Source organism: Anabrus simplex, chromosome 2 (genome assembly GCF_040414725.1).
Source record: "Anabrus simplex isolate iqAnaSimp1 chromosome 2, ASM4041472v1, whole genome shotgun sequence".
NCBI classification, from domain to species: Eukaryota; Metazoa; Arthropoda; class Insecta; order Orthoptera; family Tettigoniidae; genus Anabrus; species Anabrus simplex.
In genome coordinates this window covers 559,724,163-559,750,665 of record NC_090266.1, presented here as the reverse complement: position 1 = coordinate 559,750,665, position 26,503 = coordinate 559,724,163, and the positions used below count along the sequence as shown (strand labels likewise).

General features: G+C 38.4%; 1 protein-coding gene across 1 annotated transcript in view; it reads left to right on the top strand.

Moving 5' to 3' along the window:
* The window catches only part of LOC136864226 (lysine-specific demethylase 5A), an 843,789-nt gene that overhangs the window by 665,010 nt on the left and 152,276 nt on the right, over nucleotides 1-26,503 (top strand). Inside the window, exon 25 of the mRNA XM_067140948.2 lies at nucleotides 9,487-9,682. Coding sequence (XP_066997049.2) covers nucleotides 9,487-9,682 — 196 coding nt within the window. The remainder of the gene's footprint in view (nucleotides 1-9,486; nucleotides 9,683-26,503) is intronic.

Below are 26,503 nucleotides of genomic sequence, written 5' to 3'. Positions count from 1 at the left end.
TACTTTTATAAACGCCATTTAAACTTATTCGTCTACTAATGTCATTCCACGCCATCTCTCCGCTGACAGCCCGGAACATACCACTTAGTCGAGCAGCTCTTCTTCTTTCTCTCAATTCTTCCCAACCCAAACATTGCAACATTTTTGTAACGCTACTCTTTTGTCGGAAATCGCCCAGAACAAATCGAGCTGCTTTTCTTTGGATTTTTTCCAGTTCTTGAATCAGGTAATCCTGGTGAGGGTCCCATACACTGGAACCATACTCTAGTTGGGGTCTTACCAGAGACTTATATGCCCTCTCCTTTACATCCTTACTCCAACCCCTAAACACCCTCATAACCATGTGCAGAGATCTGTACCCTTTATTTACAATCCCATTTATGTGATTACCCCAATGAAGATCTTTCCTTATATTAACACCTAGATACTTACAATGATCCCCAAAAGGAACTTTCACCCCATCAACGCAGTAATTAAAACTGAGAGGACTTTTCCTACTTGTAAAACTCACAACCTGACTTTTAACCCCGTTTATCAACATACCATTGCCTGCTGTCCATCTCGCAACATTTTCGAGGTCACGTTGCAGTTGCTCACAATCTTGTAACTTATTTATCACTCTATAGAGAATAACATCATCCGCAAAAAGCCTTACCTCCGATTCCACTCCTTTACTCATATCATTTATATATATAAGAAAACATAAAGGTCCGATAATACTGCCTTGAGGAATTCCCCTCTTAATTATTACAGGGTCAGATAAAGCTTCACCTACTCTAATTCTCTGAGATCTATTTTCTCGAAATATAGCAACCCATTCAGTCACTCTTTTGTCTAGTCCAATTGCACTCATTTTTGCCAGTAGTCTCCCATGATCCACCCTATCAAATGCTTTAGACAGGTCAATCGCGATACAGTCCATTTGACCTCCTGAATCCAAGATATCTGCTATATCTTGCTGGAATCCTACAAATTGAGCTTCAGTGGAATAACCTTTCCTAAAACCGAATTGCCTTCTATCGAACCAGTTATTAATTTCACAAACATGTCTAATATAATCAGAAAGAATGCCTTCCCAAAGCTTACATACAATGCATGTCAAACTTACTGGCCTGTAATTTTCAGCTTTATGTCTATCACCCTTTCCTTTATACACAGGGGCAACTAAAGCAACTCTCCATTCATCTGGTATAGCTCCTCCGACCAAACAATAATCAAATAAGTACTTCAGATATGGTACTATATCCCAACCCATTGTCTTTAGTATATCCCCAGAAATCTGATCAATTCCAGTCGCTTTTCTAGTTTTTAACTTTTGTTAAAAATTATGGAGAAGTAAAAAACGCATTTCGTTGTTACTGTGGACATGACAGGTACAGAAATACCATTCTTTTCAAATTCTGAGCAATGTACAGGCAAAACACTTATTTTATATATAGATTACATTTCAGGCCTTCCCCTACACTACCATTTGACTCAGTGTGAATAGCATTATTGATAGCCTAGATTATAGCGACCTATTCCCTGACTTTGCATACCAATTTTCCTGAAGATACGAACACTAATAAAATAAATATTTGACAATTAAATTTTAGGCCTTCCCCTAAACTACCATTTTTCTCAGCATGTATAGCCTATATTGTAGCAACTTATTTCCCATCTTTGTCTAGCGATTTTCATTAAGACACGACCACTAATAACATAAATATTTGAGAATTAAATTTCAGGCCTTCCCCTAAACTACCATTTCACTCTCCGTGATTAAAATAATTTATAGCCTAGATTGTAGCGGTTCATCACCCGACTTTACATTCCGATTTTCATTAAATTCTCTTCAGCCGTTTTCTCGTGATGCGTGTACTGCACCTGTCCAGGGCTCCAGTGCATAACAATTTATATTAATTGGGTTATAAAGTGGCTGTAAGGATTTATACGACGAGACCCTTGGACATTCCCTGGAATCAAAAGCCATCACCCCTACTTGAGTTTTCTTCGGCTTGCTCAAGAGCTTGGGTTCGTGGTATGTCCGGAAGGGGGCTTAAACTATTTAATTCTAAGTAAGGGGAAAGAGTCTCGGATATCAGAGGAATACGAACACATTACTAATGAGAAGGAATACCGTCTATTTGTACAAACACACCTTTAATTAACTAAGGAAAACACTTGAAATTTCAATACATACAGATATGCCGAGGTATTTATTAGTACATTACACTAATTCATAATCAGGTCTGAGCTTGAATGTCCTTTTCTGTCTTTTTCTCAGACCGGCATTTGTCATTTCATAACCTTCAAATCATTAAACACACTGAAAAGGGCGTCCCCTTTGAATTATCTAACACACGAAAATCTTATTATATTAAGCATTTTACACATATGTTATTTACAAGGGCATATCTTCTTACGGCATGAGTTGTATCGCCCAATTTATTCGTATCATGTTAATTGAGTTATGTTGAAATTATTGAGTACCCCTCGAAACACATGATAGCTATGTCACATTCTCTATGCTAATGACCTCGTCTGATTTATCACACGGAGTATTTACCCCTCATAATGCCTGTTTCATAGGGATTTACCTAGGCGTTAATATAACAAGTGACATTTCATTTCAACGGTGTTCCTAAAAAAACAACAGGCATATCAACCGACAACCAATAAATTACATCACGTAACATATAATACACACACTGGAAAAAATAACATAACACCTTGCATTTGCTTCTCCATGCCAGAGAAGAAGAAGAAATAAAAAGACAACAACACAGGATCTTGGTACAGCTCCGCTTAGTTACCACATGTGGGCAACAGTCTCCTTCGAACCCTGGAGCCTCGAGCTCAGGACTTCCATACGTGGGCAACAATCTCCTTCGAACCCTGGAGCCTTGAGCTCAGGACTTCCATATGTGGGGTGTACAAAAAAAACCTGAAACCCTATCCCGGTTTTTATTTTAATAATAATAACAAAGGTGGAAGGAGTTCATTCACTTGTCATACCTAAGATATGTGCGACGGTGTCTTTATCTTGAATTGTGCATGCTTTCGTTCTACTATGGAGATAAGGGAGGACTGAAAGCATCCCTTTTTACACAGTGGCTAGCGAGCTCCTTTCATTCCCCCAGGCCGTAAACCTGACAAACGGTTCGGCTCGCCTGTCTTTTATTTTCCTTTTTTCTCCACCCACAGAGCAAGGCTATCCACTTACTTGCTATATGTAAATACTCATATTATCGCAAAACAACTTTCTTTCTGCGATTCATTGGCGCTATCAGCGCGCAACCCTACATATGACCTCAGCCATCTTATCCCTGTGACGGCATTCTTTTTCACCGTCCCAAATGTCTCTTCTACCGGAGAATACACATATGTAAACACCACTGTACTTGCAAACGAACTCACAAATCACGTACTGCCCCTTTTCTCCTCATACCCCGAAAACAATGCACATTTAACCAGAGGACTCTAGCCGTCAGAATAAAATTAAAATACAAAAAAAATAATTCATGGTTAATCGCGTCTATGAAATTCAAGTACACCCCACACTTTGTTTACTGCCGTCTTGTAGTATGCAGCCTTAAATATATACAGGAGGAAATTCTATCATCAGGTGACGTATCATCCTAAATAACTAATCGGGAGATTTGTGAGGATTCGTAGCATTTAAACTCAGCCTTGGACGATCGGATCATATTATGAAACCTTACTCCACGTTATTTACATCACGTCACCTGTAAATTATACTAGGGCCTTATTAATTACCATGCATTATATCCCCTAATTAATGAAATGGGTGGCTCCGGCCACGAAAAAATTCTCACAGGAAAATCTTATCAACTATAATCCCTGAAACCTGCGTTATACTCAAATGATATTCAAAATATTTACATGCAAATGATTTTATTTCCCTACACGTGACTAGCTATCAAGATAAATGAAAGAGTACTTATCACTTCTGCGGTTCGCTACCCTCAGGGAGTACATCCATCAGCTTAGGCGGTCATCGGGGCGTTGATATCTGCAGGGTTGTCCAGGGTCCTCATCTGCCGGTTCGTCCGCATGCCGATTGGATCCTCAGATGTTGTTGGAAGGTCCAGAGTATACCTGATGTGTTGAAGTGACTATACAGCGGACCGCTCACCAGCCCTGAAGTTCTCGGAGGTCAAATATGCAATGAGGAAGGATTGTGTTATAAATGCACTAAGTGTGTGATGCATTTTAAATTTGTCTCGGCTAAAGGTACTCGTATATATATTCAAGTATCCTAGTCCTAGATTATTAGTCTGTCCTGCAGCTCGACACCATTGCCTTCCCTTGCACACACTAGTTCTCCATAAATACTGTAGTTGACTCTAGGAGCACCACGCACTAGACGGACGCACTCACAGGGTTTGAACATACGTGTTAATATATCTTTTTACATCGGTCATCAATCGACCCACTCCGCTTCAATAATCTTTAATCCAATGTGCAACTCACTGCGTTAGAGCGAATACGGCGGACACTGCCCGGTCTACAAACCAATGGCTGAATGCCAATCACTGATGTCGTCGGTTCGAATCTCACTGCAACACTGTGATCGAACTATATCTTGAACACCACGCGCCTCTCTGATACATAATCCGGATAAAAAAAAAATTCACATCCAGCTCATTACAGACTGCATTAGAAGCATGATCAATATCTGGCTTGCAACGCACTGTCACTCACTATATGTTGTCATTGACTATTACATATCACTGTTCGATGAGGAATTTCCATAATGTAAAACACTGAGTATTCATACTAACTGTTCACTCACGAATAGACCTGTTGATTACACCGAAGGCACAGAATATACTGAGGTACCCTGGTCTCTTGCCTCTCGCCTATATGGTGGAACGAATTATTTCTGGAGGGGGAATCAGTCCACGCCCCCTTGTCACACATCACTCCGCTGGCAGGTGTATTTACACTTTGAATTTAGTATCAAATTAAAGCCTGTACATCCCGTTTTCTGTTGATCATTTTTCATTGCGAATCTTTCACGGGCTCGCCTGTAATTATTAAAACGTCAGTACCAATTTAAAGTAGGTGGAGCTTGACTCCGGGGATTTTTTAGTTTTCCTGGTCCTGTCAGAGCCGGGCATCTGGTCTTTCTCACTTCAAGATATTCGCTACCTGCGCATTTCCCATTATTCTTATCATGTAGAATGGTTCTCTACATGATAAATCCACATAAAATCCCCTCATTCATAGAAGCTGTAACTCGAAATTATCTATCAAGCATTTCCGAGTAATTAATATTGATAGCCTCGAAACAGTTGAAAGCTATACATTGGTACCACCAGATATTTAGGGGAATACATGGGGTGATATCGTCTCGAATGTTGGGACGACTTCCTTGAGGCTGTTTCGTGACCTCACCTCTCAGTCATGTGACATCTCGCTTGCCCCAGCTCTCTCGCTCAGAGAGAGAAAGAATTCCACTTACGGGCGCCTGTACTCCCTGTTTTCTCAATTACGCGCAACGAGAGGAGAGACGCGTGACTCTATGGGGGGCGGCTCGCATCCCGGAACCGTCAAGATTATCCCCGTTCGGCGGCTATTTAACGTAGAACCGCGCGGAAAACGGCATATTCATTCTACAGGATGTCTCCATATACGTATGACGAGGTCATGAACGGTCACAGTACATACATACAGACAGACAGAAATTACGGAAAAGTAAATAATGCATTTTCTTGTTACTGTGGACATAACGGATACAGAAATATCATTCTTTTCAAATTCTGAGCAATGTACAGACAAAACTCTTATTTTATATATATAGATAATGTTGAGAACACACGTAAGCCCTGTCAAAACTGATTTTGTTATACACGTCTGAAGTCCCATGGGGTAATGATATCTTGTCTTCATTGGTAATTAAAATCTTAAACTAAAACAGTGTGGATGAAATGTCGGACTACATATTAAAAAATTGAATTAAAATAACACATTAGAACTGTTGTTACTGGTGTCGTTGAGCTATGCCAATGTCCTTATAATAAAAAGGCATTCTTGAATCTTGAATTGATCTTGAAGCTGGTAATTCATCGTTCGTGTGTGTTGTCGGCCCAGTCGATTCACAAATTATGCCTTATTGAATAGAATATACAAATAGCAGTTTATATAGCATTAAAGGGGACATTCACAACTTGAATAAGTGGCCTTTCCATCTTATGAAATGATCATTCTTAGAACTCGGTTTGAAGTGAATGTAAAAGAAAAAAAATTTGAAGTGAAATTTGAGGAAAGAAGGGAAGCTAAAAGATGGAGAAATAACATACAGCTATATGAGACTCACACCCACGGTCCTCGTAGTTTATTGTGCACTCAGCACGGTCACCAACAACAAACTGATTGCCAGGAGGAAGTGGTGGCATAGCTTATGATGGCGGGGATTGGAGGAGTGATGTGTGAGGAGGGGCAGCAGGTGGGCAGGGAGGAGTGGATTGGTGGACTTGACATCGAGTCTTTTTCACGTTTATACTTCTCGTAAATGTGATTGGCTATGTCAAAGAGAATTATTAGGTTTTCATAGATTTCATTAGTATTATAGTTAGGGTTAAAGTACTGTTCTAAATGAATGTAACAGTTCTCCAATATGTTGTGAATGCTACCCTTTTTATCCACTTTTAATACGCTTAAATCTTGGTCAGTTGATGTAAACCTATGCTTAGTCTGCCATGTGCTGTGCCATGGCAGAGAACCGATTGTATCTTGAAGCATTAGCATGTTTCATATATCATTTACACTTTCACGGCCCGTGTATCTATTCATGATGTTTATTTAGGGTTTGTGCTGTGTAATGAACTGTGTTAGGAGGAAGGTGAGAGAGGAAGTACAGCACGCCTTCTTGCGTCGTAATCTACTAAATATAGACATCGATAGAGAAATATTCTCCCCTTAGAGGTTACTAATATTATTATTTAGACTTCCACGGCCCGTGTAACTATTCATGATGTATATTTTGGGTTTATGCTGTGTAATGAACTATCTTAGGAGAGAGGTGAAAGAGGAAATAAGATGCACCTTCTTATTTGCATTGTAATCTACTAAATTTAGATATTGATTGAAAAATATCCTCCCCATAGAGGTTTCTAATATTATCCTTTAGACTTTCACGGCCCACATAACTATTCATGATGTATATTCTGCCCTCACCTTTCTCCTAAGATAGTTCATTACTTGGCATAAGCCCAAACTATACATTCTGTAACATATAGGTTATTGGAGACTCGAGAAGATACGGGAAAGCATGTTGTGTCATACTTTTCAGGAAGCCCGGCCATGCAAGGTACATAAAGGACGGTCTTGGGTTGTTGAGTCGAGTTGTTAATCGAGTTAAGTATGTGAACCATCTTGTGTTTTTGCCGTTGAAGTGGTTATGTTTTATTGGTACAAGTGTTGTATAGTTGCTTATGTGGCAGTCAATTCAGTTCAAGAGGGTGGTTCATTTGATGTGCAAATATTAAGGTGTATATAATTTGTAAATTAAACAGTGTACACAATTGACAGCATCTTGTGTGTGCGTCTTTGTGAATACGATAAATTTAGTAGATTACAATGCAGGAAGATGTGCCTTATTTCCTCTCTCACCTTTCTCCTAGGATAGTTCATTACACGGCATAAATCCAAAATATGCATCATGAATATTACACGGGCCATGAAATTCTAAATGATAATATTAGAAATCTCTATGGGGAGGATATTTTTCAATCAATGTCTAAATTGAGTAGATTGCGATGCAAGAAGGTGTGTCTTATTTCCTCTCACCTTTCTGCTAGGATAGTTCATTACATGGCATAAACCCAAAATATACATCCATGAATATGTACCATATACCTTATCGAAAAACTACGGCCTGTCTGACCTACATATGATATTTTGCAGCTATTGCACTGTAGTTTGCAGATACCTGATTGAGAAATCTATTTTGATTAATGGTGCATGTATTATATAAATTGGAAAAATCACTATTATTGGTTTTAAAAGCTATTTGTTGGTGGTTTTTATTGAGAATATTGGTATTTTTGTATATATTTGCACTATTGAACGTGAAGGAGGAAAAAGTTTTTTTGACTGTTGAATCTCTGGTTAAAGTGGAAATTTGACATCTTTTTGTTGTATAGATGATCTTATTGTTTAATTGTGCATTATACCCGTTTGATATGACGCATATTTTGGATTTATGCCGTGTAATGAACTATCCTAGGAGAAAGGTGAGAGAGGAAATAAGGCACATCTTCCTGCATTGTAATGTACTAAATTTATCGTATTCACAAAGACGCACACACAAGATGCTGTCAATTGTGTACACTGTTTAATTTACAAATTATATACACCTTAATATTTGCACATCAATTGATCATATGATATTCAATTAATTTTCAAGGTCTCTTTTAGATAAGGGGATGGTGAGTGCTCTGTTTACCATATTATAGTATGCTGCTTTTTTAAAAATGGGATTGAGGATGGAGAGAATCCTTTTGGATTGTACTAGCCGTTTGAGTTGCTTTTATGAATATACAATCGGATAGCGGGTTGGAGTGTCTAGTAATGCATAGGCCTAAATGATTTAGACTCTGTTGGGATTCACATTCCAGTGTAAAATTGATATGTGGATCTATAGCATTTAAATTGGATAAGGTACAGGCTACATTGCCAAGGTTTTGATATTTATTTCACTTTTCCACATATTCACCCTGTACATTCTGGCACTTATCCCATCTCTTTACAAGTCCTTGAAAGCCAGCAGCAAAGAAGTCCTTTGGTTCCTGTCGCAGCCAACGTGTAACCTCATAAATTACGGTATCATCTGTATCAAAATGACGGCCACCTAAATGATTTTTTAGAGGCCCAAACAGATGAAAATCATGCAGTTGATCCACACACTGCAATGTGGTTGCAGTTGACACCTCCGCAGGACGACCAGGACGCTCCCCATCTGTGCTGCCTTTCCTTCCATGGTTAAACTTCTGGATCCAATTGAACACAGCTTTCCGTGAGAACAGTCCTTTGGCTCACAAAAAAGGCACAACTACGCGCTGTTCTTCGCATGTGCCATCGTGCACTAACAGCCTCTGACTGACTGACTGAGTGCCTGCGAGATATCGTATGACAAACATACGTATGCTGCCATCTGCTGGCAAAACTTGCGCGCTTAATTTCAAATGGTATAAGGCACACACATGTTTGCGACTTATTTATTGACTCGCCCTTGTACGTTGAACTTGCGTGTTCGACAGACTGAAAAGCTTTAAATTACATTTAACTGAGTCAACACTGGAAAGTATGTCTTCCTTCTTAACAAATTATTATCATATTTACCATAATTTGTGTCATATTTGCATGCTTAAAATTTTCATGTCAAAGAAACACAGGCTTTACTGATCAGTATAAAGAAATGTTTCTTCTTGAAGTAGGTTATAAAATGAGTTGTTAATTTATGAATATCTATATTAGGGAGATCCAACTACATTGGGACCAGATTCAGCAGAGATGCTCGAGCCAACTAGTGCAGTGCCTTGTGTATCCTACTCTCCTTTGGATGAAGAATATGGAGATCAGATACTGTGTAGCAATGAAGAAGATGGAGAAGAATCACATTATGATATGTCGGCTACATCATTCAACAATCTGGAGCATGCATATTCGTCTGGTAGGTGATCTTTCATTTTAATTGATCTCATGAAGCTGTGATGTGAGGAATTTAGTTGCTGTTCTCATAATTCATCGATAATTATCACACATGTATTCAATAACTAGCTTGCCCATGCTTTCCGTACCTTGCACAGAAATCCACTACAAGTAAAATGCAAGAGCTAAGATATTAATTTTGAGCTTCTCTCAACCTTCATCAAATCAGTCATCAATGATCTGCATTTAGGGCTGTTACCCAGGTGGCAGATTGCCTATCAGGTGTTTGCCTAGCTTTCCTCTGCTGCAGATACACCTTCATGTATGCATGATGTAGAAAAGTACAAATGCATTGTTTGTGGTCCTTCTCTTCAATTTTATTTTACAGATTTCCTCGTATGTAGTGATATGTTTAAGTTGGCAGTTTAACTCGCTCGACTCATTTGACGTGACATCCACGCAAGCATTGTCCAGGTCTTTGATGTAGCCACAAAGGCGCACACAAAATGCTGTCAGTTGTGTACACTATTTTATTTAAAAGTTATTTACATGTTTTCCATGCACTAATAAACTTCCATCTTGAAACAAAACACTTCTACGAAGAAGTAGAAGAAGACTGGAGACTGCAGCACTTGCATTTCACCAACTACCAACGTAACAAATTCACATACAGTGGAACCTTAGATTGCGAGTATAATTCATTCCGGCAACATGCTTGTAATACAAAGCGCTTGTATATCAAAGCAAGTTCTCCCACAAGAAACAATTGAAACACAGATGATTCGTCCACGACTCAAAAATATTTATTCACATATCATTTCTGGAACAAAATATACGTAAAACAAATTATTGTGCACTTTTTCTGACAATAGAATCATTGTTGGTGTGAGGGAGACCATTGCTGGTGTGAGGGAGACGAGAGATGACATGAGAAGAGTTACTGTGTAGCACGAATTTCACTAACAGAATCACTGCCATCTGTTGGCTCACTGGAATTGTTTTCTTTTCGTGCAACTTTAACGATGAACCTGTCCAATGACTGTTGCTTTTGCCTCTTTTTGAGGATTTCACAAAAATGTGACGTTGCTTTTTCATTGAACTGATTCATCGATCGCACTGCTACAGCCTTATTCGGGTGGTGTTTTTGTACAAAATTTTGCACCGTTTCCCACATTTTGCACTTATCCCAAATCTCAGTTGAAGTGAGAGATTCCATTGACTTTTCCTCCTCTTCCCCGGACGAGATCTCCATAACCTCCTCCTGTTGTTCGCGATGCAGGTCCATCAGTTCGTTGGTGGTCAGTTCCTGGCTATGTTCTTCCACCAGCTCGTGAATGTCCATTTCATTCACCTCCAGCCCCATAGTTTTCCCTAAGGATACAATTTCATCGGCAATCGGCGGCTCACTGTCGCCAACAATCCCCTCAAAGTCATGTCCGAGAACACAGTCAGGCCACAGCTTTCCCCTAGCGGAAGTGAGAGTTCTCTTGGTGACTCCATCCCAGGCCTCATCGATGATCTTCAGGCAGTTCACGATAGGGAAATGATTTCTTCCAAACTCTCGGAGGGTAAGGTTTGTTTCTTCGGTCACTTTGAAGCATCGGTGAAATAGTGCTTTGGTGTATAGCTTCTTGAAGTTCGAAATGACTCGCTGGTTCATAGGCTGGAGTAGTGTTGGGAGGAAGGAACTTAACCTTAATGAACTTGAATTCCTCCAGCAAGTCGTCCTCAAGGCCTCAAGGCCTGGAGGATGAGCAGAAGCATTGTCCATAACCAGCAAGACTTTGAGCGCCAGATTATTTTCTGAAAGGTATTTCTTCACTACAGGACCAAAGACCTCGTTCATCCATTCAATAAACGAACAGGGGAGGGGAAAACGTAGGTACACGTGACGCTCGTATTGCAGAACCTCAATCGATTATCAAGTTACAATGTATTTAAAATATTTGCTCATCATGCAAAACACTCATAGACCAAGTTACTCGCATTCCGAGGTTTCACTGTACTTGACTTCAGACACTCGGCTAACACGACTTCCACACAAGTCTCATTAAAAACAACTCAACTCTACTCCCAAGACTGCCTCTTTATATATGTTGCCTGGCCAGGCTTCTAGAAGAATGACACATGTTTTCTTGTAAATTTGAGATTCTCCAATAACCTATTGACAGTGTTAAGGAAGATTCTACATGATTCCAGTCGCACATTGCGTTGTTCTGGACTTGTTACAGTGTGTTGCACAGTATTGCAGTGGATTTATACATCATATATACAGGTAATAATAATTCATATACTATTAATTACGTTTTCTTACATTAAATAAACGCGTATATATACTGCAGATGTTCTATGACATAACCTCACAAATAATAAATCATGATTATACCAATAAAGTTCGTACACAACTACGTAAATAATAATAATAGATGTAAACAATTTCATAGCCACACCTCACAAGTAATAATAATAATAATAATAATAATAATAATAATAATAATAATAATAATAATAATAATAATGCACCCGCTCTTGCAACGGTCAGTGCAAGATTATCCCGGTAGCTCATTAATTCTTCTCAGGGTATCCTTTTTCCGCCCATAAAATCTGAGATTTTATATGTAATTATTTAACGTGGTTTCGGAAGAGAAATTGGCCGCTGGGGTACTCGTGATGGGAGTATCAATATCCACGAGAATGACGACCGATATCTAGGAATCATCTCGCATTTCGTTTGTAAGAACTTGTCGATTGCTTACATCTAGAAAACTTAACAACTAACTTAACTCTAAACGTTACCAGAACAGAAATCATAACTCAGTCATATACTAAAGAAAATATATAAGATTATTTATTGACAAAAAATTAATGTTCGAGATATAGTGAAATCTGGGTAGTATTAATTCCGTGTTATCTCATCATTTGAAAATAAGTTAGTCAGCGCTGGCTCATTTAAGATAAAATAGTGGAACTTAAAAAAAAAAATGCAAACATTCTCTCATTTATAAGTTCAAATTCCAATAAATACACATGTGAACCTTCGTAGCCATGTTCCGAAAGTATTACATTTTTTTTTAATAATATTTGCGATCATTGAGCATTCAAGGAATCAAATAAAATTTTCATATTGTAAATACTGCTCTGTTAATTATTAAAGTTATCCTCACAACATATGAGACATGTTTCCCAAGTATACACTTTCGCGTGTATTAAATTGTGGCAGTGTTCACCGACCTTCCATTCATAAGTTAAAGTCTTTCATAGGTTTGAACTCCGAGTGTTAGGTAATATCTTTCTAGTGTGAACAAGTAACGACTTACGAGCTAAAGCAATACCACCCTCGTGCCTACGATATCTGGCTCCTAACTAACCATTGTAATATTCTTCATTTTTATGTACTGAGTTAAAATCATATTTATCTGAGTAGAAATAAAAAAAAAATCTAACTAACTCTTCGAATAGTTTCTAATCTACACACTCATCTATTGTGGCTCAATGTACTCTTATGATCTGCACTGTCTCAATATTTCATTTATATACGTGCTACTGAACGTGTATGGATAGTATAGAATGCAGGTATTTCATATCAACCTGTAAGATCACCGCTCCACGAAATACTAGATATATAATCAATCATGAGTCTATTGCATCATATATAAGAACACTCTCTCTTACGCAGTACCTGTTATTCACCCAAGTCAAACACAATATCACTGTCACGATACACAATTCTACATAATTCATGTTTACCTTACCTTGAAATGGTCATCTGCGCGGAATTCTCTTCTTGACGTATATTTTCAAACATGGCATAGAAACTCACCTTATATTACTAATAAATCATTAACACGTCAAATAGCAATTCTTACACTTCCCGTAGAACATAATTAAATCTCTTCACTTAAACCATTCATCAATATATAATCACATTTCAATACACTACCGTCGATACTTTAACATCCTATCGGCTTCCATTTAGCCGCATGCATATAGCCATAACTCCGAAACCATATGCTAAATATTCAAGAATTGCTTAGCAAAATACGCAGTCAATAACCTCTATTTTTAATAACAGTAATATGAATTCATATGCCCTCTTTCTCTGACGAAAGGAATACTTAATTTGTCAATGATCATCGTATTGCGCAGGTAATTCGTGACGTAAACTATACTCAGGTAAAACGAGATTAATCGAACCTTTACTAGTAACTTAGACTCATTGATTCTAGCTCTACTCAAGTAACATACCTTTCTCTTATCGGATATTATTTCCACTGTCGATGTGTTAGTGCAGTATCCAGTATATGTCATATTGTCATTCTAATTCATCACTTCCATCTAATTTTAAAATCTTAAGTATTTCACACATTACTTATATTACACACGCGTTCTTAATTACTTCATAAATCACCAAACTCTCAGCACATGCCAAAATAGATTGAGGGTGCAGATTGCAAGAAACTACTCTACTATAGAAAAGTATGGACTTAGCTCGTCAGTTGCTACATCTGGTCTGGTGGTTGCTCCGTCCTTCACTTGCTGCTAGACCCTCAGATTGGAACTGGATCTCTGTCTGAGCTGGACATTCACGGTCATCTGCTGGTTACATAGCTCGTCAGACCACTTCGTATCATCCGGTCTTTTGGCTGGCCGATGCTCATCCAACGTCATTATCTCCACTGGTTGGTCTGTCCAATAATCTCCGCCTGGTCATCTGATTCGACGGTACATATCCCCAGTTCGGTCCATCTTGATGAATTAGCAGACAGTCATCATCATGTATCTGTTGACAATGAAAAGAATTCCCTGTGCGCAGTAATTAGTCATGATATTCTGCATTTTCTGTTATTTAAAATAATCGTTAAAGTTTTTCTTTCTGTAAAAAGTTTTCTCCGTAAATAGTTATTATTTTTTACTGCTACGGTAGTTATATTCTTCTCGTGTGTAGTTATTAAATATTTCACAATGGTGAATTCCGATTCTTTCGATCGTTACGTTGCTACTTGATGTTCCAAATCCGTCGTATATCACCAAAATTTATATATTTATATTTTTTTTCTCGGCTCATCTACTGGCATACAGCGATGAATACTTTAATTATATGCTGTCGCGAATATATATAATTAATATTCTTCTTCAGTAGGCAAATCTATTCTTGGAATATGTAGATCTGCTCGCATCTGCGTCTTGTCTACATGAAAGTAATTTTTTAGAGTCTCGTTAAACAATTCACCCGCTGCTATTTTTTTTTTTAAAACAATTCAAATGAGCCTCTACTGTTCTCCAGTGTCTTCGAAACCTATCCTTTCCGTGACGTACATAGCCTCCTATACATTGCATTGATACGAAGTTCATTGCCTTAGTAGATCGCATGGGCCATACCTTCCTACGCCGCCATTTTGTTGTTGGTCTACGAGATGCGAACGGGCACATTTAATCCCCCTGGCATGAAGAAAATATATTGGTCACGATATATTTTCTCATTGTTAACTTGAATCTCAAATGTGACTTTGCATCTCGTATATTCACTGCCATTGCGATATTATCTATTCAATTATCGAATATCAGCAGATTGATATCGATTACGTCCTAGTTGCATTAATTTGTTTACCTGTCCCGTAACCATGTATTTGGCAACTGCTTTTTCTTCATTCTAGTGGTCGTAATAAAGATATTTATTCCTTCCTCTTTGCGCATTTCACAATGGTAGGTCATTTAATGGCTTTAGACTTTCTTATATCTTAAGTTCTTATTACATTTGCTGATTCTCTTGGAAGTACAACTTGATATTGCATGCATTATGTACGTTACGATATTTGCCATTTAAACTTGCTATTTCATACGCATTATTCCCAAGTACGCGTTCGATTCTGTAGGGACCATTGTATAACGGCAGAAATTTAGCACATATTTTTACTGGTGCATTTGATATTGGTGCAGTCTTAACCAGAACTAGATCTCCATGTTTGAAATGTGGATGGAACTTCTTATTCCGTAGCCTTCTTAACCGTTTTTGAGACTGATCCTTGAGTCTCTGTTGGATCTTTAGATTTATTTCTTGAGGATCTGGCTTTTTCTCTAGCTGCATAGTGAAAATGCTGTCCCATGTTCTCTGTGGGTGAACATTTTTATGGGCTACGCTAGGAATTTGGGCTATTGATTGATTAACCGTGTTGTTTAAACTTTCAGCTATGATATCTAGCATATCTATCCATTTCCAGTGTTGTTGACTACAATATATTCTCCCGAATTTAGCGATCTCCTTCATATATCTCTCTACGGGATTAGCTGCTGGATGACGAACTGAGCATAACGTATGCTTGATGCCCTCATTTCTTATTCGTTCGCGGAACATAACTGAAGTAAATTGTGTTCCTCTATCAGTAAGGATCCTCTCAGGTTTTCCCATTTCAGGAAATGTCTTATTAATGAGGCTGTGTAAAACTTGTTTAGTATTGGCTCTCTGTATGGCTTGCAATGAAATATATTTAGAGAATATGTCGATAACCACTAGTATATATTTCTTTCCCTTCCTAGCAGTGGGCAACTTTCCAAAAATATCTATTGCATAAATTTCCTGAGCTCTAGATGGTATAATTGGGATCGGTTTATGTCCGCATGTGTAATTGTTATGCTTTACTCTCTGGCACACATCGCATGTTTTTGCTATGTTTCTTACTGATCTTCGTAATCCATTCCACGTGAATTTCTCCATTATCGTCCCTATAACCTTGTCTATACCAGCATGTCCTGTCATCTTATGAGTATGCCAGATTAATTCTCTTTGTAGCTCTTCCGGTATTACAATTCTTTTGCTGTTACTGATCTTGTCCACTACTTTCAATAGTATTCCGTCTACGATTTCATATTTCTTTGTGAGTTCTGGCGTTGATTCCCTGTTAACCAAATTATCGATGATGATCTTTAATTTCTGGTCAGATTCTTGAAATTCTCTCAGATTCTCTAACTTTCTTAGTAGTTGTTCGTCTTGAGTATCCAGTTCGATTGCTAGCACATGTTCTTCACCTTCATGTGGGTTTCTACTTAATGCATCAGCTAAGATGTTTTCCTTTCCACTGCAATGTTCAATCTTTAGGTCAAACTGTTGCGTGAATAACATCCATCGCGTTATCCTTTCGCTGATCATGACGGCTTTTAACCCAAAAGTCAACGCCTTGTGGTCTGTCCGTATTGTTACTGGGTAGCCATAAATTATACGTCTCCAATGTTGTAATGCGTGCACTATTGCGAGTAGTTCAAGCTCAGTAGTAGTATAATGTTGCTCATGTTTTCTAAGTTTCCTACTGGTAAATGCCAAATAAGTTCGGCTTTTGGTTTCATTATCTTCTTGATATAGGCATGCTCCTACACCAACGTGTGATGCATCAGCTTGAATTATGAATCTCTGTTGATAATCAGGATATCCCAGTTTGATACTTTTCTTCATCAGCTCTTTCATGTTGATGAATGCTTCTTCTGCCTCATCATTCCACTTCCATTTATTGTTGACCTTTAGCAAGTTCTGTAACGGTGCAGCCGTATCTGTGTAACCTTCACAATGGTCTGAGAAGAATCCAGTCAACCCAAGAAATTGCCTTATATGCTTTACTTTAGTCGGCCTTGCGAAATCGCATATTGCCTTTATTTTTACGGGATTTGGTCTTATCCCTTCTCCATCGATCACGTCACCTACAAAAAGTACTTGGCTTTGGCAAAATTTAGATTTTGATAAATTTATTTTGAAGCCAGTTCTCTGTAAATTACTTAATAGCTTTTCCAATTTGACACAGTGTTCTTCGAAGGTAGTGCTCGCAAAGACTAGATCATCAACATAACAATTTACAAAGTCCTTTACTTCACTCGTTAGGCTTCTGTCTAGTGCCCTTATCAATACTGCCGAACTGACCTTTAATCCGAAAGGCAACCGACAATAGGCATATGTTTGGTTATTAAACATAAAACCTGTTAATAACCGTGACTTTTCTTCAAGTACAATATGGTGAAATGAAGCTGTGCAGTCCATACTCGTAAAATATTTCTGACCTCGAAATCTCTTCACAATGTCCTTAATTTTAGGGGCCTGACTATACTCTGGAATCAGTCTGGAATTTAGGACTCGCGCATCGAGGCACAAACGCAGTTTTCCGTTGTTTTTCTTTACAATTACTATAGGGTTCAGAAATGGAGTGGTAGTCTTCACGATCAATCCATCAGCTAACATTTCCTCGATGATTTGTTTAACTTCAGTGAAATACTTCTCTGGCACATCATATATTTTTCCCTTATATGGTGTCCAGTCAGTAACTATCAGTTTGTACTTGTAGTTAGGAATCTGCCCTGGTTTATCACTAAAAACTTCAATATATTTGTTTATGATGTTGTACAATATTCGTTTTTCTTCTGCAGATACCGCAGCTTGAGTAATAGCTTCCCAAATTTCAGATTTTTCATAGCTCTCCTCTTCGATTGCAACGATTTCCTCAATTCTCATGATTAATTCCGGCTCTATTTCTGTGCTAAGATCTTTTTCTTCTAGTTCTTGGCTCTCTCCGTCCAATAGATCCACTTCTTTTCCCTCGATCTTCAACCATTCGTTTTCTTCAAGTGTGCTACTAATTTGAACTCTTTCTACAGTTCTATTTCCATCATTTTCTACCACTGGAAATCGAATTTCACCCTTATCCATATCAATTGTCATCCTAGAGCTTATCATGAAGTCTATTCCAAAAATGACGTATTTTATTTTCTTCATAACCATGAATGGATGCTCAAATTCATATTTTCTGATCTTTATACTTAAGTAGGCTTGTATCTTGCATTCAACAGACTTGTCTGGAATTATGCCTCGGATTTTTACACCAGATACAGGTATGATTGGTATCTGTATTTTCTGATTTAGCTCTTGGAATAAGGTATATGACATTACACTTATGCTAGCTCCAGAGTCCACTAAACAGTACAATCGGGTGTTGAACACTCTCACAACTATTACTGGTAACTTGAATTTAGGTTGAGTTTCGTGACGAGTATCTTCTTTAATTAAATCTTCAGGTTGAATGTCCCAATGATCTATTTGTGCTACTACCCAACTGCGAATTTTGACAATATTCACTAACGGTTTAATATTTACAATTTCGTGTTTAACTAGTTCATCATCGGCGTTTTTTTTTTTTTTCGCTCAGATGTTTGGTAAATTTCTGTGTTCCCATGATTTTCATGCTCCTTCCAACCTTCTTCCTGTCTTCTTCGTTTATAATTCTGAAGTTCGAGACTTTCTGCGCCTTCGAGGTCTCCGTTTATATCCTTATTTTTGATGGCTTCCTCCCATCGGCTCCTATTTTGTCTCTCTTCTCTTAACTCTTGAAGATATCGCCTATTCTCTTCATTTTGATTATATTGTGCAGGTCTTCTCCTCTCATCGTATCGCCTTCTGTTCCTGTGATATGGTCGACTTCTACTGTTCCCATATCGAATGTTACTCCTATACTGGAAACTATTTCTATTTCCAATTTGCCCACATCTTCCGTGCTGTTGACCACTATACTGACAATAACATTTTCTTGGTTCTTTGTTTTGGGCTCTAACACAATCTTCTGTCCTAATTTCATGACCCTTATCTAGTCCTTGGTTAGTGATTTCGGAGCTGAGCGTATTGACTGCTTCTATTTGTCTTATATTTCTGGGGTTCCTCTCTATTAAGCAGGATGACGTTAGGTCGATCTGTCTTAATCGTCTCTCCATGTCAATAGCAGTTTGTATATCAGAGGCTGCTAATAATCTTTGTATTTCGAGTGGTAATTGCCTCTGAATAGTTTTAATTGCCTCCAGTTCGCTAGGTGGAGAATCTAAGTCCTGAAAACGATGAAATTGTAGGGAGAAGAAATCACTAAAGCGAGTTTGGCCTGCAGTCGAAAATTTCCTTGAGTACAGCTCTAATCTTAGCTGTTGCTGGATCTCAGGATCCCAGAACTTCTTCAGGAAAGCTACCTTAAACTCGTCATAGTTATGGAATGTGTACTTGAAAGCCTGGAACCAAATATTTGGGTTCCCGTCCAGATGTTTTTCGATAATTCTCAATTTCTTTTCCTCCTGAATTTTTCCTTCCCTAAAATATTCCTCTATGTCCCTAAGGAATTGTTTCGGTGAGGTCTTAGCTGAACCGTCGAAATGTTTCGGGCGGTCGTCGTAATTTTTAATAATATTAATTATCGTACTTCCTTCACTCTGATTACTACCGTTTAATATTTCTATATCTCTTCTACTTGGGTCGCTTATCCCTGAAGGTGTGTTCTCTCTCTCATTAATCTGTACCTCTACTGCTCTATGTCTATCACTAGAGCTTGAGGCCATAGATTTCGCCGTGTGTGATTCCACCTTCATCTCCTGTATTTCCCTTCTGATCTGATTCACCACTTCTTCCGTCTTTTCGATTTTTCGTTCCGATTCCACCTTGTTATCTTCTATTTTCTGCTTCAATTCATCAATTTTCTGTGCTACTTTGCTCGCAGCTTGGTCATATTTCTCATCTAAGTCTTGTTGCCTTAGATTTAATCCTTGCATACCAGCTGTTATATCATTTATTTTCTCTTCTTCCAATTTTCGGATCGTTTCCTGGCTCTCTGTTACCATCTCATTTATTTTATTTATTTCCTCGTGTATTTCCCTGTTTCTATTCTCCATGGTTTCAGTCAACCTCGTCTGCATGTTTTGAATTTCGTTCCTAACTTCATATACTTCCGACCGTGTTTTCGCTGTTTCTTCAGTCGCTTCTTCTTGTTTCTTGCGTAGCTCATCGATCATCCCTTTGTGTTCATCTTCTATTTTTCTAACGAATTCTTCTAAAGATTCTTTCTGTTTTAGCTGATCCTCTCTTCTTTCCTCTCTCATCTCAATGATGCATCTCTGGAATCTTGATTCCCGTTCCTGTTCTTTCTCTTCTTGTTTCTGTTGCCATTCTTCTTGTTTCTTGTGCAATTCTTGCATCAACTCATAATGTTCTTTCTTTCTTTCTTCGCGTTGTTCTTGTTGCCATTCTTCTTGTTTCTTTTCTTGTTCCTTTTGAAATTCTCTAAACAATTCTTGTTGTTTTCGTTCCTTTTCTATCCGTCTTCTTTCTTTTTCTTCTTCCAGCTTCCTCTCTTTCTCTTCACGCTCATGTTTCTCCTTCTGTTTTTCTTCTTCCAGTTTCCTCTCTTTTTCTTCACGCTCCTGCTTTTCTCTCTGTCTTTCTTCTTGTTGTTGTTTCAAATATTCGAGAAACCATAATGGCGCTCCCTCTTGTTTCTCTTGAGCTCTTCTCATCTCCTCTTCTTGTTCTCTTCTTGTCTGAACTCTACCCTGTGTTGCCATTTTATGTCGTTTTCTATATATTCGTTATAATATCTCAAAGTTTATATTAAGCTCTCTATTTTGTTAAAAATCACTTATTTGCCTAACAGTCCTCTAAGTTCACAAAATATTAAATATTATATCACACACACCACAATAACTTAGTCTACAAGGTTTAAAAATAGTTCAAGGTTTGCACTATATGCACTAGTTTGAAGTTTTCTCTTCAGTAAATAATAATATTGATGGACCTTCCTGGAGATCGGCACCATCTCACCAGATAGACCAACAACAACCAGACCAAGAGTTCAAATCTATGATTTCGTTCACATTTCGGAACATGTTACGAAATAAATAAATTAAAATTCCGTTATGCTGCATTCCATATTTATATGTATGGCCATCAGCCTATACCATAATTAAAATTAACTAAGTTTCATTTCATATTGACTTAAAATCACCTTACCCTAGATTATTATTATTAAAAAGAAGCATTCATCTAATAAATACAATAATTCCTTATTAATATACCTTCACAGGTTCAGCCATGTGGTAATAATTAATAAATTACTCAATACATTAGTGACATGTTTTCTATACCCGATACCTACATTTCGAGCTTCGTCACATGATTGCCTATTAAGTAATATAAATTATCAGACTATTTTCATACACTCCCGCGATGTGTTTCTCTTCAGGCGCCAACCATTAATGCGACATTTAATTTATTTCAAAGTGAAGACCGTTTCCAATACTTTTTTCACTTTATTTGGCGTTCCCACGGTGTATTTCTCTTCACTCGTTCCACTGTTGCGGCATTTTATTCTTTGGCAACCGACAGTTCCCACGGCATCTTTCTCCATTTTAAATCACGTTATGATGTCAAAAATTACCTCTGGCAACCAATATTCAATGATCCCGCGGTGTCTTTCTCTTCAAATCGTCACACATTGCGGCGTCATTTTAATAACTTTCCCACGGTGTGTTTCTCTTCAATTGCCCCACAGTTGGGCAGCCATTTTAAATACTTGCACCCGCTCTTGCAACGGTCAGTGCAAGATTATCCCGGTAGCTCATTAATTCTTCTCAGGGTATCCTTTTTCCGCCCATAAAATCTGAGATTTTATATGTAATTATTTAACGTGGTTTCGGAAGAGAAATTGGCCGCTGGGGTACTCGTGATGGGAGTATCAATATCCACGAGAATGACGACCGATATCTAGGAATCATCTCGCATTTCGTTTGTAAGAACTTGTCGATTGCTTACATCTAGAAAACTTAACAACTAACTTAACTCTAAACGTTACCAGAACAGAAATCATAACTCAGTCATATACTAAAGAAAATATATAAGATTATTTATTGACAAAAAATTAATGTTCGAGATATAGTGAAATCTGGGTAGTATTAATTCCGTGTTATCTCATCATTTGAAAATAAGTTAGAGTCAGCGCTGGCTCATTTAAGATAAAATAGTGGAACTTAAAAAAAAAAAAATGCAAACATTCTCTCATTTATAAGTTCAAATTCCAATAAATACACATGTGAACCTTCGTAGCCATGTTCCGAAAGTATTACATTTTTTTTTTTTAATAATATTTGCGATCATTGAGCATTCAAGGAATCAAATAAAATTTTCATATTGTAAATACTGCTCTGTTAATTATTAAAGTTATCCTCACAACATATGAGACATGTTTCCCAAGTATACACTTTCGCGTGTATTAAATTGTGGCAGTGTTCACCGACCTTCCATTCATAAGTTAAAGTCTTTCATAGGTTTGAACTCCGAGTGTTAGGTAATATCTTTCTAGTGTGAACAAGTAACGACTTACGAGCTAAAGCAATACCACCCTCGTGCCTACGATATCTGGCTCCTAACTAACCATTGTAATATTCTTCATTTTTATGTACTGAGTTAAAATCATATTTATCTGAGTAGAAATAAAAAAAAATCTAACTAACTCTTCGAATAGTTTCTAATCTACACACTCATCTATTGTGGCTCAATGTACTCTCATGATCTGCACTGTCTCAATATTTCATTTATATACGTGCTACTGAACATGTATGGATAGTATAGAATGCAGGTATTTCATATCAACCTGTAAGATCACCGCTCCACGAAATACTAGATATATAATCAATCATGAGTCTATTGCATCATATATAAGAACACTCTCTCTTACGCAGTACCTGTTATTCACCCAAGTCAAACACAATATCACTGTCACGATACACAATTCTACATAATTCATGTTTACCTTACCTTGAAATGGTCATCTGCGCGGAATTCTCTTCTTGACGTATATTTTCAAACATGGCATAGAAACTCACCTTATATTACTAATAAATCATTAACACGTCAAATAGCAATTCTTACACTTCCCGTAGAACATAATTAAATCTCTTCGCTTAAACCATTCATCAATATATAATCACATTTCAATACACTACCGTCGATACTTTAACATCCTGTCGGCTTCCATTTAGCCGCATGCATATAGCCATAACTCCGAAACCATATGCTAAATATTCAAGAATTGCTTAGCAAAATACGCAGTCAATAACCTCTATTTTTAATAACAGTAATATGAATTCATATGCCCTCTTTCTCTGACGAAAGGAATACTTAATTTGTCAATGATCATCGTATTGCGCAGGTAATTCGTGACGTAAACTATACTCAGGTAAAACGAGATTAATCGAACCTTTACTAGTAACTTAGACTCATTGATTCTAGCTCTACTCAAGTAACATACCTTTGCTTATCGGATATTATTTCCACTGTCGATGTGTTAGTGCAGTATCCAGTATATGTCATATTGTCATTCTAATTCATCACTTCCATCTAATTTTAAAATCTTAAGTATTTCACACATTACTTATATTACACACGCGTTCTTAATTACTTCATAAATCACCAAACTCTCAGCACATGCCAAAATAGATTGAGGGTGCAGATTGCAAGAAACTACTCTACTATAGAAAAGTATGGACTTAGCTCGTCAGTTGCTACATCTGGTCTGGTGGTTGCTCCGTCCTTCACTTGCTGCTAGACACTCAGATTGGAACTGGATCTCTGTCTGAGCTGGACATTCACGGTCATCTGCTGGTTACATAGCTCGTCAGACCACTTCGTATCATCCGGTCTTTCGGCTGGCCGATGCTCATCCAACGTCATTATCTCCACTGGTTGGTCTGTCCAATAATCTCCGCCTGGTCATCTGATTCGACGGTACATATCCCCAGTTCGGTCCATCTTGATGAATTAGCAGACAGTCATCATCATGTATCTGTTGACAATGAAAAGAATTCCCTGTGCGCAGTAATTAGTCATGATATTCTGCATTTTCTGTTATTTAAAATAATCGTTAAAGTTTTTCTTTCTGTAAAAAGTTTTCTCCGTAAATAGTTATTATTTTTTACTGCTACGGTAGTTATATTCTTCTCGTGTGTAGTTATTAAATATTTCACAATGGTGAATTCCGATTCTTTCGATCGTTACGTTGCTACTTGATGTTCCAAATCCGTCGTATATCACCAAAATTTATATATTTATATTTTTTTTCTCGGCTCATCTACTGGCATACAGCGATGAATACTTTAATTATATGCTGTCGCGAATATATATAATTAATATTCTTCTTCAGTAGGCAAATCTATTCTTGGAATATGTAGATCTGCTCGCATCTGCGTCTTGTCTACATGAAAGTAATTTTTTAGAGTCTCGTTAAACAATTCACCCGCTGCTATATTTTTTTTTTAAACAATTCAAATGAGCCTCTACTGTTCTCCAGTGTCTTCGAAACCTATCCTTTCCGTGACGTACATAGCCTCCTATACATTGCATTGATACGAAGTTCATTGCCTTAGTAGATCGCATGGGCCATACCTTCCTACGCCGCCATTTTGTTGTTGGTCTACGAGATGCGAACGGGCACAATAATATTTTGAGCTTGATATCTGCATTATTTATCCATGGGTTAAAGAATATTGTTTCGAAGTTATATTAGTCAATATCCCCCTTATAACTTGAAAAAATTTCAACAGTCTATCACACTCGTCCAGTTTGCCTTGTCGTAGATTATACCTTCTCTCTTCCTCGACGTCACTGGATGTGCTTTCCTTCTCTTGACCGGATCATGCCGTGTCCGGGGTCGGTGTCGCCTCGCTGAGAGTCCCTTCCTTGGTGGTAATCGATGCGTTCTCCTCCTCATGGCCAGATTGACCTGTGTCATTAGTAGCCTCTCCTCCAGGTGAGCCCGTGGCGGCTGCAGTAGGCTTATTCTTTATACGTAGCGGTTGGGTGACTCGCCACAAATCCCATGTGTGGACCTTGACAGGAGGGTTGGTCTTCAGTAAGTAGATCCTATGGCCCAGCTGCTTATCCACCTCAACGGGACCAACCCACTTAGGTGTGAGACCTGCGTGAAACCGTCCAATCTTATTATTGACTGGGTGGTTACGTTGCAGTACTTGTTGGCCTGGTAGGAATATATGGGTCTCTTCGACATTTTGAGCCTTGGTCTGGGTAAGAGATTTCTTCTCGGTCAAAGCTTGCTTTTCCTTGATGTCTTGCAGCTGGTTATGCTGACACTCTGCTAGGGAAGCAACTGAATCATCTTGACGAGAAGTGGATGGTGGATGAATCTCCCAATCCCGATGCCGTATAGGTGTCGACCAAGGAACAGCTTCTCTGGGGAATAGCCAGTGACACGTTTGATGTGTCGTCGCAGGGCAAAGAGTGACTGCGGTATCTTTGCCTATTAGGTGGACCCGTAGCATCCTTCTTAGCTCCCGGTTCCATCGGTACGTTGGATTCGCCCTTGCGGTGGTCCAGTGGTCAAGTGCTCCGCACCCCATTCAGTCATCATTTGCTGCCACTTCCTTGACGTGAACTGACTCCCATTGTCTGACAGAATGCACCGTCGATAACCATAGCGGCTGAATACCTCATCTTGTAAAAGACTAGTGATGAGTCTCGTCATGATTTCTGGTATCGGAATGGCCTCAATCCATCTTGTGAAAGAGGTCGACAATTATTAGCAGTCAACTCCAGGGCTATGACCTCCCAAGGGCATTGTGGCTGTCTTCCTCGCTGACTGGAATCTACCTTCGTGCTGCTCACTTTGGTGGAGGTGCAGATGTAATACTCTTTTACATAATCAAGGATGTCTTTCCGCATGTTAACCCAGAAGAATCTTTGTCGGATAGAATGGTATGTCTCTTCACCTCCTGGATGTCCGGCTTCAGTGCTGTCGTGGAACTTCTCGAGGATGTCTGTCGTGTGCTGGCTAGGGATCGCCACTACTTCAGGCGTGTCGGAGAGGTGCGATCTGTATATCAAGTGTTTTCCGTCAACCCGGAAGTTCTTGTAGCACATCTTGAATTCCCTCGGGACGAGTCTATTATTGGTGTTCTGTCTCTTGATCCTCTGCGTCATGGTCCTACAGGGCTTGCCTTATTCTTGCCATTGCTTAGTTACTTCCAGCTCAAGTTCCTTCTTGATGATCAT